Source organism: Zonotrichia leucophrys, chromosome 11 (assembly GCF_028769735.1).
Source record: "Zonotrichia leucophrys gambelii isolate GWCS_2022_RI chromosome 11, RI_Zleu_2.0, whole genome shotgun sequence".
Taxonomy (NCBI): domain Eukaryota; kingdom Metazoa; phylum Chordata; class Aves; order Passeriformes; family Passerellidae; genus Zonotrichia; species Zonotrichia leucophrys.
The window spans coordinates 6,692,069-6,704,337 of NC_088181.1; the positions used below are offsets into that span (position 1 = coordinate 6,692,069).

General features: G+C 50.5%; 1 protein-coding gene across 1 annotated transcript; it reads left to right on the top strand.

Annotated features, from left to right (window-relative positions):
• The first annotated feature begins 3,121 nt into the window (after window positions 1–3,121).
• On the top strand, window positions 3,122–10,308 carry HERPUD1 (homocysteine inducible ER protein with ubiquitin like domain 1). The gene is made up of 8 exons (XM_064723352.1): window positions 3,122–3,299; window positions 4,778–4,855; window positions 4,941–5,015; window positions 6,044–6,165; window positions 6,630–6,752; window positions 7,364–7,702; window positions 8,542–8,647; window positions 9,248–10,308. Exons 1-8 carry the CDS (start codon window positions 3,168–3,170, stop codon window positions 9,413–9,415), a joined length of 1,143 nt encoding a protein of 380 aa, XP_064579422.1. The 5' UTR covers window positions 3,122–3,167; the 3' UTR covers window positions 9,416–10,308.
• Window positions 10,309–12,269: the final 1,961 nt, after the last annotated feature.

The following is a 12,269-nucleotide window of genomic DNA, read 5'->3' on the forward strand; positions in this document are numbered from 1 at the left end:
GCTGGCAGAGGGCTTCCCATGCCACAGATTTGGTGGCCTTTGGCACAGGCAACCCTGGTAGCAGGGCATGTTTTCCAGCTGTGTCCCTCATTCCCCACCTCCTGGTTCGTTCTGGCTTTTCTCCCTTGTCTGGCAGGGAAGTTTCATGTTGCTCCAGAGCAGCGTGGGCCACGGAAGGTTCATTGTTTTGGGGATGATTTGCCGTAGTGAGCAGTGGAACAGCTGAGCGAGGGGAGGGAAACTGACCGAGTTCACCGGGTGTGCTGCAAAGCCTCGGCGTGCCTGTCCCACACCAGGCTGCCAGGATGTGCAGGCACAGCACATCTCCTCGGTGCTGCCAGGCTGTGTCCACAGGTGATGCCCGTGGGATGTCTCTGGCAGCACTGGCTCTGCTCGGGCACAGAGACACGCGGGGACAGCCAGAGAACCCCCTCCCTGCAGACCCCACTGCAGGGCAGCTCTGCCAGCGATGCCAGAGCACACTGTGAGCTCCCTCCTGCCAGCACCAGGGTCACCAGCCCCAGAGCCTGAACAAAACCAGACTCTGAGGAATTTTGGAGCCAAAGGGGCCATGACAGCAGCACCATGAAACTGTTTTTAAAGCCAGACACCCAATGAGCACAGTGCTTCTGACAGAATAAACATATCGAACCAAGCCCAGACAATCAGCTTGGCTTGTCTGGATTCTGCTGCCCTTTGATCCTTGCTCTGTCCTGGCCCAGGGAGCAACTTCTGGTCAGGACAAAATTGCATCACACCCCGGCATCCCTGCAGCACCAGGCCTGTGTTAGCTGCTCTCAGGCTTGTCCCTTATGTCACTGTGCCTGGGTGAGCAAAGGAGCACACCAGGCTGTGAGACCATGGGGCATCTCATGTGCTGGCAAATTCTCCTCTGGCTGTTCCTGCTGTGCCAGGAGATTGCCATGCCATGAAAACCAGCCTGACCACAAACAGAGCCGTAAACTCATCAGCAATACCCACTCAGCCCCCCCAGTTTACTTTGTTGTTTTGTTTGTTTTTTTTTTTTTTTTAACAGAGTAATTGTGTTGAGTTCAGAGAGATAATCCTGATTTAATCCATGGTTAATATTTACGCAGGTGACAAAAGCAGCTTGCAGCCCTTCATCTCCAATTTTGGTAAATTGGAGTTAATTGTTCAGCAGGACAGTGGGGTGATGTGCTGGTCACACCTTCTGGTTCGTGATGTGACCCCTTATCTGCTGCCACAGAGTGAGCTAAGCTAAGCAGACACTATCAGGGAAGTGTTTGTTTTGCCTCGGTCCCAGGAGCTCTGAATCAGCCTCTGGAGCAGGAGCATGTGCTACCTGATGTCCAGATGTGTCCCCTGACTCCAAATCCACCAGTTCTTGGCTGCTGTGGGTGAGGGCAGCGAGGGCCTGGCTCTCTGGTGGGTCCAGCACCCCCAGACATGGAGGGGGGGTGCTGAGGTTCAGCATTCAGGTGCCTCAGGAGGTTGTTCCTCCAGCCCCTGCTCCAAGCCAGGGCAGTGCTGGATTTAGGTTTGTCCAGTGAGCAGGCATTTTCCCCAGCAATGGCTCAGACATGGAATGAGCAGAACTCAGCTGAGTTCTGCCCCTCTTGTCTGTGATGAAGGAGGAGCACAGGAGCCTGAACTCGAGGCAGGATCGGCGCTGTGGCTACAGCTGCACAGCTGGTCCACGGGCCAGCAACAGCACAGGGAGTCCCAGATAAAACACACAGTGCCTGATCCTGGTTTCACTCCAACACCTGCACAGCCTTACCCTGGCCCTGCCACCCACGGGAACTCACTTGGTGCTCTGAACAAAGGCTGCAGCCAAGCAAGCAGCAAAGTCACCTTGACTTTGGCAATGGCAAGGGGGGCCCTGGACACTGCGTTTGTCAGCAGGAGCTGAGGGATGGGGATCACGATCTGTGCTGATGGAGCAAGACCAGCAGCAAACAGCTCTGGCCGTGTCTCCTCGGGCTGCTGGGACACAGAGCAGGAGTCAGGGAGGCAAAGCCCACCTGGGCATTGAGCCCTCGCAGGGACAGTAGGGACAGAGCAGGCAGGAGCGCAGCCTCATCCTTGTTGTGGGGTGGATACGAGAGGGGAATGGGCTCTGATGGAACTCTCCACCCTCACAAGGAGTACCCAGGCAGCTGCGGGGGCTTCACCCGGCCAGAGCCAGGCTCAGCTCAGTTCTGCGCGGTTCTGTGCTCTCGGCTTCCAGGGCAGCGCTGCCCCCGGCTCGGCTCTGACCCGGGAGCCGCGGGGTGATGCATCCCCGTGGCAGAGCGGCTTTCCTGCTTGCAAAATCTCCTCTTGGCTGCACACTCATCCGTGCCTTTGGGCAACAGGTCTGGCTGCCAAGGAACACCAAGGAGCAGCTCCTGAAGCACGCACAGTAAATACCTGGCGCCGAGATAAACCCGACGTTCCTACAGCTTTGTTTGGAAGGACGCGAAAACCCCCTCCTGGTGCATCGGGATCATTACCACGGGCTTTTTACGGGAAGATGGGCAAGAGGAGGAGCGCTCAGAAGCTGCTGGTCCACATTTTTATGACTTTTTAATTTTTTTTTTTAGCAAAATGTCATGAATTATTAACTTTCCCCAGCACGTCTGCACACTTCTTTTGGCTCCAGCCAGAAATATGGTTTGTCGTGTACCCACAAAGCCCGCAGCAAACCGGCTGAGGTAGCTACACAGACCGGGTGAAATAACCATAGGGAAAAAGGGGATGTTTCACCTGGATCAGGCTGTGGATGCAGCACATGCGGGGCTCCACAGAGCTGTGCTGCTCCAGCGGGCGAGGGGAGAGGGAAGGCGAAACAAGGGATCGCTAAGAGGGGCGTTGGTGCCGGTGTTGATGTGGTGGAGGGACGCAGGAGAGCGGCACCGGCCAAGCCATGGCCTCCGCCCCTCAGGGACCGGGCAGGGCGGGGCGGCTCACGGTCGTTGTGGTGACCGCATAGCCCCGCCCCTCACCCGGCACCACCCAATCAGCGCCTCCGTATCCTCACGGCGCTGCACGCGAGGCTCGGTCCCATTGGCCCACGTGTCAGCCCCCGCCCCCGCCCGCATCGCGACCAATCAGCCGCAGCCACCGCGGCCCTGCGGCGGGGCGGGCCCCTATAAAGATCTGGCCGGGGAGGTTTTGCAATCACCGCCCGCCCCGCGCCCGCCATGGAGGAGCCGCTATCGCTGCTGGTCCGGAGCCCCGCGCAGCGGCACCGCGACCTCCGCCTCAGCGCCCAGCCTGCCTGGACCGTGCGCCGCCTCAAGACCGAGCTGCGCCGCCTCCTGCCCGACGCGCCGGTGAGTGCGTAGTCCGCGCTCGCCGCAGCTCCGCCGGGGGTCCCTGCGCGCAGCCCGGCTGGGTGGGTGGGTGGTGCGGGCTGGCTGGCTGCTCCCCGCGGGGCAGCGGCGGAGCTATCGCGGGCCTCCGGGACCGGTACCTGCTTCCCCCCCACCCCCCTCCCGGGGTGTCCTGGTCCCGGTTGCGTCAGCCGCGCTTGGGGCGCGCTTGGGCTATTTCGGGACAGGTTTGTGGCCGGTCGCGGTTAATGATTAACCAACCGGCCTCCCGGCACGGCGCGGCCCGCAGGTGTGCGGGGACGGCAGAGCCCGCGGCACTGCAGCCGCGCCCGGGTACCGCACCCAGCTGGATGGGCAGGGCCCTACCTGGGGCACGGGGCTGTGAGGGGCTGCGGTGCCGGTGTGTGCCTGCCCCCCGGGGCACGGGAGCTGTGAGGGGCTGCGGTGCCGGTGTGTGCCTGCCCCCCGGGGCACGGGAGCTGTGAGGGGCTGCGGTGCCGGTGTGTGCCTGTCCCCCGGGGCACGGGAGCTGTGAGGGGCTGCGGTGCCGGTGTGTGCCTGCCCCCCGGGGCACGGGAGCTGTGAGGGGCTGCGGTGCCGGTGTGTGCCTGCCCCCCGGGGCACGGGAGCTGTGAGGGGCTGCGGTGCCGGTGTGTGCCTGCCCCCCGGGGCACGGGAGCCGAGGCGGGAGCGCTGCTGCAGCAGCTGCGCTCCGAGCCCCGCTGCTCCCACGGGACGGTGCGTGGCCTTCGCAGAGCCGATAAACTTGGGAGAGATCTCCAAGTTCAACCTTGAGCAAATGCCACTATATCTAAGCCGCACTTAGATATAGTGTGGCTATATCTAGATATATGACATGTCTATATTCATTTTTCAAGAGTTCCAGGGATAGTGACTCCATTTCCCAAGGTAGCCCATTTCGATGTTTAGCTGTTCCTTCAGTGAAGAAATTTTCCTTAATATCCAACTGGAGTATGCCCTGCAAATGTAATGCTGTTTCCCCTTGCCCTGTCACTAGTTGCTTGGTGCCAGACCTGGTTCCCGTGCTTTCCCTGGCAGTGTGGTGATCACCCAGCAACAGGCTCCATGTGCTCCACCAGCTCCTGATAAAGAGCAGCTGGGTCCCGTTGGATGGGGTGTAACAGATTCACTTGACACCACCTCTGATGCTGATCAGATTAGACAGAACACCAAACTTCTGTTTTTAAGAAGTACAATTTTTTTTTTTTCAGGACTGTGAAAGATATAACACATAACCAAATTCTTTGCCCAAGGGACTTTGGGTTCTTATGCAGGTTTGCACCTTGATCATATCCCACTTGGGCATTCAGTTGTGCTCATAATTTCAGCTGAATTTAGAGGTGCACCTTGGTATGTGGGATGCTCCAAGCTCTGTGCCTTTCTCCACCAGCTCTAAGCTGTGTTGGTTAATGCTTGGCTGAGCGAGTAATCCTATTCCTTGTTTTCTTTCTTCAAAGCTTGAAGAGGACCAAAAGCTGATTTATTCTGGGAAGCTGCTGCTTGATCATCACTGTCTTGGAGAATTGTTGCCAAAGGTATAAAAAAAGTATCTTTTATGATGTGCTGAAATATATCTAGAGAAGGGATTTTTTTTTTAATGGATCTTTTCTTATATTTCAGCATGGGGAGCTGCATGCTCTTCATTTGGTATACAACTTCAAGACTCCTGCAAATATGCAAGGAACCAAATCAGAGGTAATTAAACTTAACTCTGAATCTTGGGCTTGTAACTGAAAACAAGAAGTGTTGGATGACCATTTTTAACTTTCCTTTTACTGCAGTTCCTTTTTCCCTATTAGTGCAACAGCAGTATTACTTTGTGATAATTTGTTTGGGAATGTGAGAATGTATTTGAATTAAGCTGAGTAAAAATATTGCCTCTGCAGTTCATCAGTAAAGGTTCTCATGGTGTCTGTTAAAAAAATCTAGGTGTGATGTGCTGCTCAGGGCAGAAATGCCTTCTGGCAGATTCAGTTTTATTAAATAGATTATGATTTGCTGTGTCCCAGGCAAACTTGGGCGAACTGAGCTTGTGGTCAGAAGCAGAGGGAAGTGGTTGTGGTGTGTGTGGGGAGGGAAGAAGAACTGCAGACACTTCAACTCCCATGAATGACTCATCTCTGGCTTCCTCTCTGCAGGCTCAGCCTTAGTGCTTGAGCTCAGTCTGGACTGCTCTCAAGTACAAATGGCTGAAACCCATTTTTTTCTTTACAGTGGCTGGGCAAAGGTTTCTAGAGCTGTGTTCCTGTTGCCCATTAAGGGCACTGTGAGCTAACCCTACCCATGCCTGCTGGTTGCTAGATGTCAGCCAGCTTTGGCTGGGTGTCAGATATATCACCCAGGACAGCTCCCAAACTGTGTGCAGCAGTTTGTGCAAGCAGCACAAATGTGCCGTAGGAAAAAGCCAAAGTGTCTTTTGTATTTTATATTTTTATAGCCAGATGGACACAATGCATGTATAAGAAGCAACAAATACAGTGTAGATCTTGTGAAAGGGAGGAGTATCATCAAATCAGTTTTGCATCCCAGTCATTTGGTTCCAGGAGGTTTAGAATACTGACAGAAGTGCTTGTGGAGTGGTGCCCAAGGGCAGGGGCAGCACTGAGAGGTGCTGTGCAGGAATAAGTGTTAAAACAAAGGCATGCTTTGTGGGGTGCAGCCTTTTTGCACAAAGTGTGTGTGATGTCCTGAGTAAACCTCACTGGCTGCCCTGCTGTCTGTAGGTTAAAGCTGATCAGCCCAAGTCACCATCAGAATCCAGGCAGGAATCAAATGTGTCTTCCTCAAATGGTGCAAGGTCGAGGAGCTCTTCAGGTGTCCAGTTGTCAGCAGAAGCCAGTAATGGGTAAATATAATTTTATGTACATTTTTAAGATGTGTGTTTGTGTTGGATGCCAGCTCCTTATGCCACGTATACTGCCATAAATCCACAGAACATGGGCCACATGTGATGAGGCTTTATGTAAAAGCTTTAGTGGACATGCAATAATTTGGATTGGAAGGAACTTTTAAAGGCCATCTAATCCAACCCTCTGCCATGAGGGACACTTTCCACTGGATCAGGTTGCTTTGTCCAACCTGGCCTGGAACACTTCCAAGGATGTGGCCTCTAAAGGAAAGTGCACTGCTCTGTTAATTAGGAAGAAAAGTCTTTCCTTTGTCCATGTGGGTAAAGACGTGTCTAGAAGGAAGAAGTAATTTTGTATTTGGGTGCAGAAAATGGCAGAAACTATTTACATTGTTGTGTAATAAATTGCTTTTGCTGTTAGCCCTGTGTTTGCTAATGAATGTGTTCAAATTTTGACCAAGGCTGGAAACAACTCAGCATCCCTTCCAGAGTGTGGCTCCTGGCTTCTCTGCTTACACAACCTACAGCATGCTTCAGATGTCCTGGCTCCAGCAGATTTATGCAAGACAGTACTACATGCAATAGTAAGTGCTCTATTCTAAGCTGCCAGTAGGAACTAGAAACTGTAATACAAGGAATTTGAGAGCTCCTGGCAATTCTTCCTCTTTTGGTGCTTGGAGACTTTTTCATCACAGCTTGTGCTGAATGTTGTGGGGTTGCACCCCTAACTCTGCTGCTGTTCAGGCCAGTGGTTCTGAATCTTGTCCATTTTCCATCTGGCTGTTCACTGGGAGGGCAGGTGGCTCTGGAGTAAATCTGATCCTGCTGAGGAGCCTTTATTTTTTTTTTTTTTGACTGCTCAAAGTGACTACAGCATTGACTGGACATCAGTGGTAGGTCAAGCTGAAGGCTTTTAGACTACCTGCAGATTGCTCTAAATTGTTTTTGTGAAGTATTGACATTACTGTTGATAAAGGGGAGTGTGCCTGGTTTGATTTGTTGAAGTCACTATACAATTGTTATGGGTAAAACTAAAGCTTGTTTATAATGCTTCTGTAGCCTCTAAACTTAATGCTTTCTACTTGCATGTGATCTGACTCTGTTGCTAAAGATGGACAGACTTTCACACACAGGGCCAGTGTGAAGTGAGAGGGTTTGACTGAGCCTCATTCTGTGCTTTGTTCTCTGCTTCCAGCTTGGCTTCCAGTGCTGCATCTGCTGACCCATCCCATGCACGGCATTCTCAGGAGATACCAGTGACATCTCCAGCTCCTCTCCCAGATCCATTTCCTGCCCAAAACCAGCCTGGAAACCAGAATGTTGCTGCTCAGGTTAATGCAGTGGCTGACCAGAACTTGAGGATGAATGCCCAAGGGGGGCCCCTCATGGAGGAAGATGAGGAGGGTGGCAATCGAGACTGGTTGGACTGGCTCTACTCAGCAACACTGTTATATGTTTTTGTCAACATGGTCTATTTCTACTCCAGCATCAGCAGACTCCTCCTCGTCATGGGTGGCACTGTTCTGATGTATCTGTAAGTGGATGTGTTAATATTTGCTGTTCAAAAGGGTTTCACTGAAGTACTGAGTTCTGTGCTCAGGGAGCTTCCTGGTGGTTGAGCTTCATAGGACTCTTGGACCTGGAAAGGGCAAACCACTCCTCTACATTCTATAACTAAATATTTAGAGAAATGATAATTAAGCCTTTGTCTGGATTAAATTAAGAATGTGGCTGATCTCACTGGGGTTTTGCAGTTTCTGATGTGGCTGTCTTTCTATTTCAAAAGCCACTTGAAACCAAAGTAGCCCCTGTTGTAAAGCTCCAGTGACTCAGCAGCATGGAGCAGACAAACCTCTAGGTTCAGTGTGGGAAATTACAGTTTATTGTTGGCGAATTAGTGGTTGAAATCTGGGAAGGTGTCTCACACTTGCTGCATCCATGCAGTTCTTCTGCTTGTTGTCCCTCTGGAGAGCAGACCAAGCTGAACTGAGTGGAGTGTCCTGAACTGCCTTTGATGCTCTCTATGTGGGGGAATATAATTAGGATAAAAACACAGAGATAATGGACCCTCAGCTGCTATGCTTGGGATGTCTCATCTGAGAAAAATCATCAGTCCTCTTCAATTCTTGGATTACCTGTGGAACAAATGATGTAGGTGTCTGAATTGTAGATCTAAGAGTTAAAATGGAGCAGCTTTTCCAACATCTATGTAGACTTGGAGAGTTGAAGGTTCATTGTTCCACTGAAAGTCCTTAAATTTTACTGTTGGTGGTTGCCAGCAGCACTGAGCAGTCAGATGTGCAGCTGTTGTGTAACAGGATGAGTAATGTTGAAACAGCATTAATTAATTAATTAATTTGTTGCTTTTCCCAGGCACCATGCTGGACGGTTCCCTTTTAGGCGAAGACCAGTTCAGCCCTTCCCAGGCAATGTTCCTCCTCAGGCTGCTCTAAACCAGGACCAGAACAATAATTTTCAGGTATTGTCTTGCTGTATTTTTAAACCATGAAACCCTGGGAAGTTTTTGCTTTTGGTTTAGTAATTGTAGTGGAAAATTTTGTAGTAGAAAAAAATCTTTTCTTGAAACTTCTGTAAGACAGTATGGAGAATAATTGTCACCTGAGTCCTCCTGTAGTAAATTCCTTGGTTAACCTGAAATATTTTGGTGATCTTTTAGCTGCTTCTGTCCTTTAGGAAGTTATAGTGGGAAGTGGTCTGTTACAGGTTGTAACTGAGGGCAGGGTTCAGGCTACACCTCTGTAGGATTTGTCTATAAGCAGCTTGAGTCTTTCATGTCAAGCTGACAGTTCTGATGTCAATGAAAGTTAATTAACTGGAAATACACAATTCACCTGATCTGGTGCTTGATGGCTCTCCTGGACAGTGCTCCTGGACACCAGTGTGAGGTAATCTGTAGTGGCCATGTGCAGCTTGGGCTTTTGACTTTGTATCTGGGGCTACTTGAAAACTTTTATATTTAAACAGTGGCATTTTTGGCAACAAAACCACAGTTTGATGCCAGATTTTTCTAATGCATTTCTGATTATTCTTCTTTACCAAATATCTTTTCTTTTGACAGGGGGAGAATGGGGGCAGAACAAATGAGTCTGAGGCACCTCCTGATGAGGGACAGGCTTTCCAAGAGCTGCAGCAGGCCAGCCCTTCACTCGTGAGCACAGTGTGGGTTTTCTTCAAGACTTTCTTTGCCTCCCTCCTTCCAGAAGGGCCTGGGCTGACCCGTAACTGATTTGGCACCAAAATCTGCTCGTCTGAAACTGCAGTGGACACCTGGGAGAAGCAGACACCAACTCCAGAGCAGGCGTGGAAAGCAATGGCACTTCCTCTGGCTTTCACTGAGCGAGCAAATAAAGCTGCAGGGAGCCTTACATCATTACAGCCCAGGGACTGGGATGCTTGTCCTCATTCCAAAGAACTCTGTTCCATAGCATTTATTAGGTACCTATGTAGAGGCTTGGCATTGTGGACTTGTGCACTAAAGGCACAGGCTCTGAGCGGGTGTGCAAAAATGTTAGGGAAGCAAATTGCTTCTTCTGTGCAATGTGATTCCTGTTGGAATGTTTCAAATGCTGTTTTAATTACACTGAGTGTAGGATCTCAAACAAAAATTGCTAGATATGCATTAGCAGATTTTTAGGAAAGATCTATTGTTAAATTTGCTTCAATATTTTAAATTTTCTTTGTAAATATTTCCCTATGAAGAATATATTGTGCAATCTCCTTGGTGGACAAAGTGGAGGACTGTAAGATGATGTGGATGAGCAATTACCTCAGTGGAGTTGCAGACTAAATTTCATGATGCTGAATTCAGATGGCTTAAATTCAAGATTTAGTTCCTCCTTCCCCTCTGCCCTGCTGCCAGATCATGGGGGAAGAGTAAGTCTGTTCAGGTATAAATATATTTAGCAAAAACTTATGCAAAATGTAAACTTCTTCACTGCTTTTGGATGCAAAGTTAAATCAGTTTAATTCCTGTATTCAACTTTGCATTCTCACTCCAGTGCAACTCCTCTTGTATTATTTCATTGTGTTCCCTTTAATTTCTGATATGGGTAAGGGCTGTTACTGCAATAAAACTTGGAGGCATTTATATCTACATTTGTATATATCCTCTAAAGCACAGGGTGTGTTCTTGCCTATTTTTTATTGAAAAGTGATGAGGGTATTGGGATATGAGGGGGAAAAGGTGCTGAACTCACTTCCTTGCCCAGCTGTGTTCTTCAGCAGGTAAAGTGCCTTGAATAGTTTGGAGTTTGTTTGCTTATGAAAAGCTGGTAACAAAAAGGCCATGGACATCTTGAAATGGGGAATTCTGTAGGTATTTGGGAAGTTGGGCTCCTTGAACCCTGCCTGAGACTCATGGTGGAGTTGCTGCCCAGTCTTGGCTCAGGTTTAACTTGGCTTGAAATGTGCTCTGTAGGAGCAGCTGCCACTCTGGAACTTGTCACTCTTGTCCTCTGCTGCCTGCACCTGGCAGGGCACTGTGAGCAGTGTGGGCAGGGCCAGCACACATCACTTGGGACCAGCAGCTGTAGCAGGTAATGCTTGATCTTGCCATGGCAGATCAGACTGATGCTGGACTTGGTTTGTTGGTGTTACCTGTGGAATCCACTTAAACCTGGTGCTGGTTTTGATTTGAACAAATTCTTTTCCAGGCTTGTTTTTCTGCCATATCTTCAGTTTGCTGGAGACTTGGAGAATGGGTGGGACAGTGGTAAAATAATTATTTAAAATAAAATCATTTGAGAGGAGGTCAGTTGTTGCCCCAGATATATCCTGCATAAGCCTTTGAAGATGTTCCTGGAGGAGCTGCCCACTCTATCTTGCCTGGATAATGATCTGGTGCTGCACTCCCCCCAAAGAGGCATCCCCAGGCTTCTGCACCCTCACAGTCTGTGTCCCTGTCCCTGTGGTTGGCACAGGGTGGGTGACAGCCATTCACACCCTAGACACAGCTGCAGCCCTCACCTGAGCTGCTGCACTGGGTGTGCTCCCCATCAAGGGTGCTTTGTGGCTTGTGGGTTTTTCTCCCTCAGGGTGTAGCAAACCCTCACTCAGTGCCTAAATTAACTGAGCTGTGCTCAGTTTGAGCAGGAGAGAGCAGTTCCTGGCAGCCAGAAATAAACTGGTTTGATATGGTTAAGACAATGAGCACATAATGCTGGATTACTTGTGAAATCTCTAGTCTGAAAATTTATTTGAGACAGCAAAACATCTGTTGTCTTTCAGCTTTTGCTGTTCCCAGGAGCAGGCCAGATGGATTTAAACCTAGTTGAAAAACTAATGAAGTGTAGCTAATGCTGCTGCAGAGATGCAGTGAGAGTCCTGGACCTTAGAGGAGATTTCCTTAATGGTTCTGTGAATGCATTGGGGTGGAGGGGGGCTGTGACTGCAGCAGAGGACACAAAATGTGGAAGTAAATCCTGTGTAATCCTGCAGAGGCAGCTGCCAGGGGTGTGCACCGAGGCTGGACCACTGGGCTGTGAGGAACAGAGCCTGGCTGAGCCAGCCTGGTGTTACGTGGAGTTGGGGGTTTGGGGTGGCCCTGACCCTGTCACTGAGCAGCGGCTGCCTCTGGGAGCAAGCAGTGACAACCGAGGCATGAAAGGAACTGAGGCAGCTCAGCCTGGAGAGCTGTCAGTATAAACAGTGAGGAGGGATGGCAAGGAAGGGGATAGAGCCTGGCTGAAAATGAGGGAACTGAGGTTAGACACAAGGCAAACCAACCTTGAATCTTCCAGAGCAAGGCTGTCCCCTCTGCTGGGCCAGAAGCTGAGAGATCAGAAGGGGCCTTGGGGCATGTGGGTTTAGGAGGCTGGGTTTGCCTTGGCTTGCACTTGCAGCTCAGATTCTGCTGCTGGTTTAGCTCCTCTGCATGCGAGCTGCAGCACCATTGTGTGGGGCTCCCGAGAGCAGAGCAGGCAGGTTACAGCAGTGAAGTCCTCTGAAGGTCCACAGGGTGGCAAAGTGAGCAGCAGGACAAAGCCAGCTCCTCTGCTCTGTGTCCCCTGATACTCTCTGGCAGCTGCTCCTAGCTGAGAGCAGTTGTCTGTCCCTACTGAGAAACAAGTCAGAGAAAAATG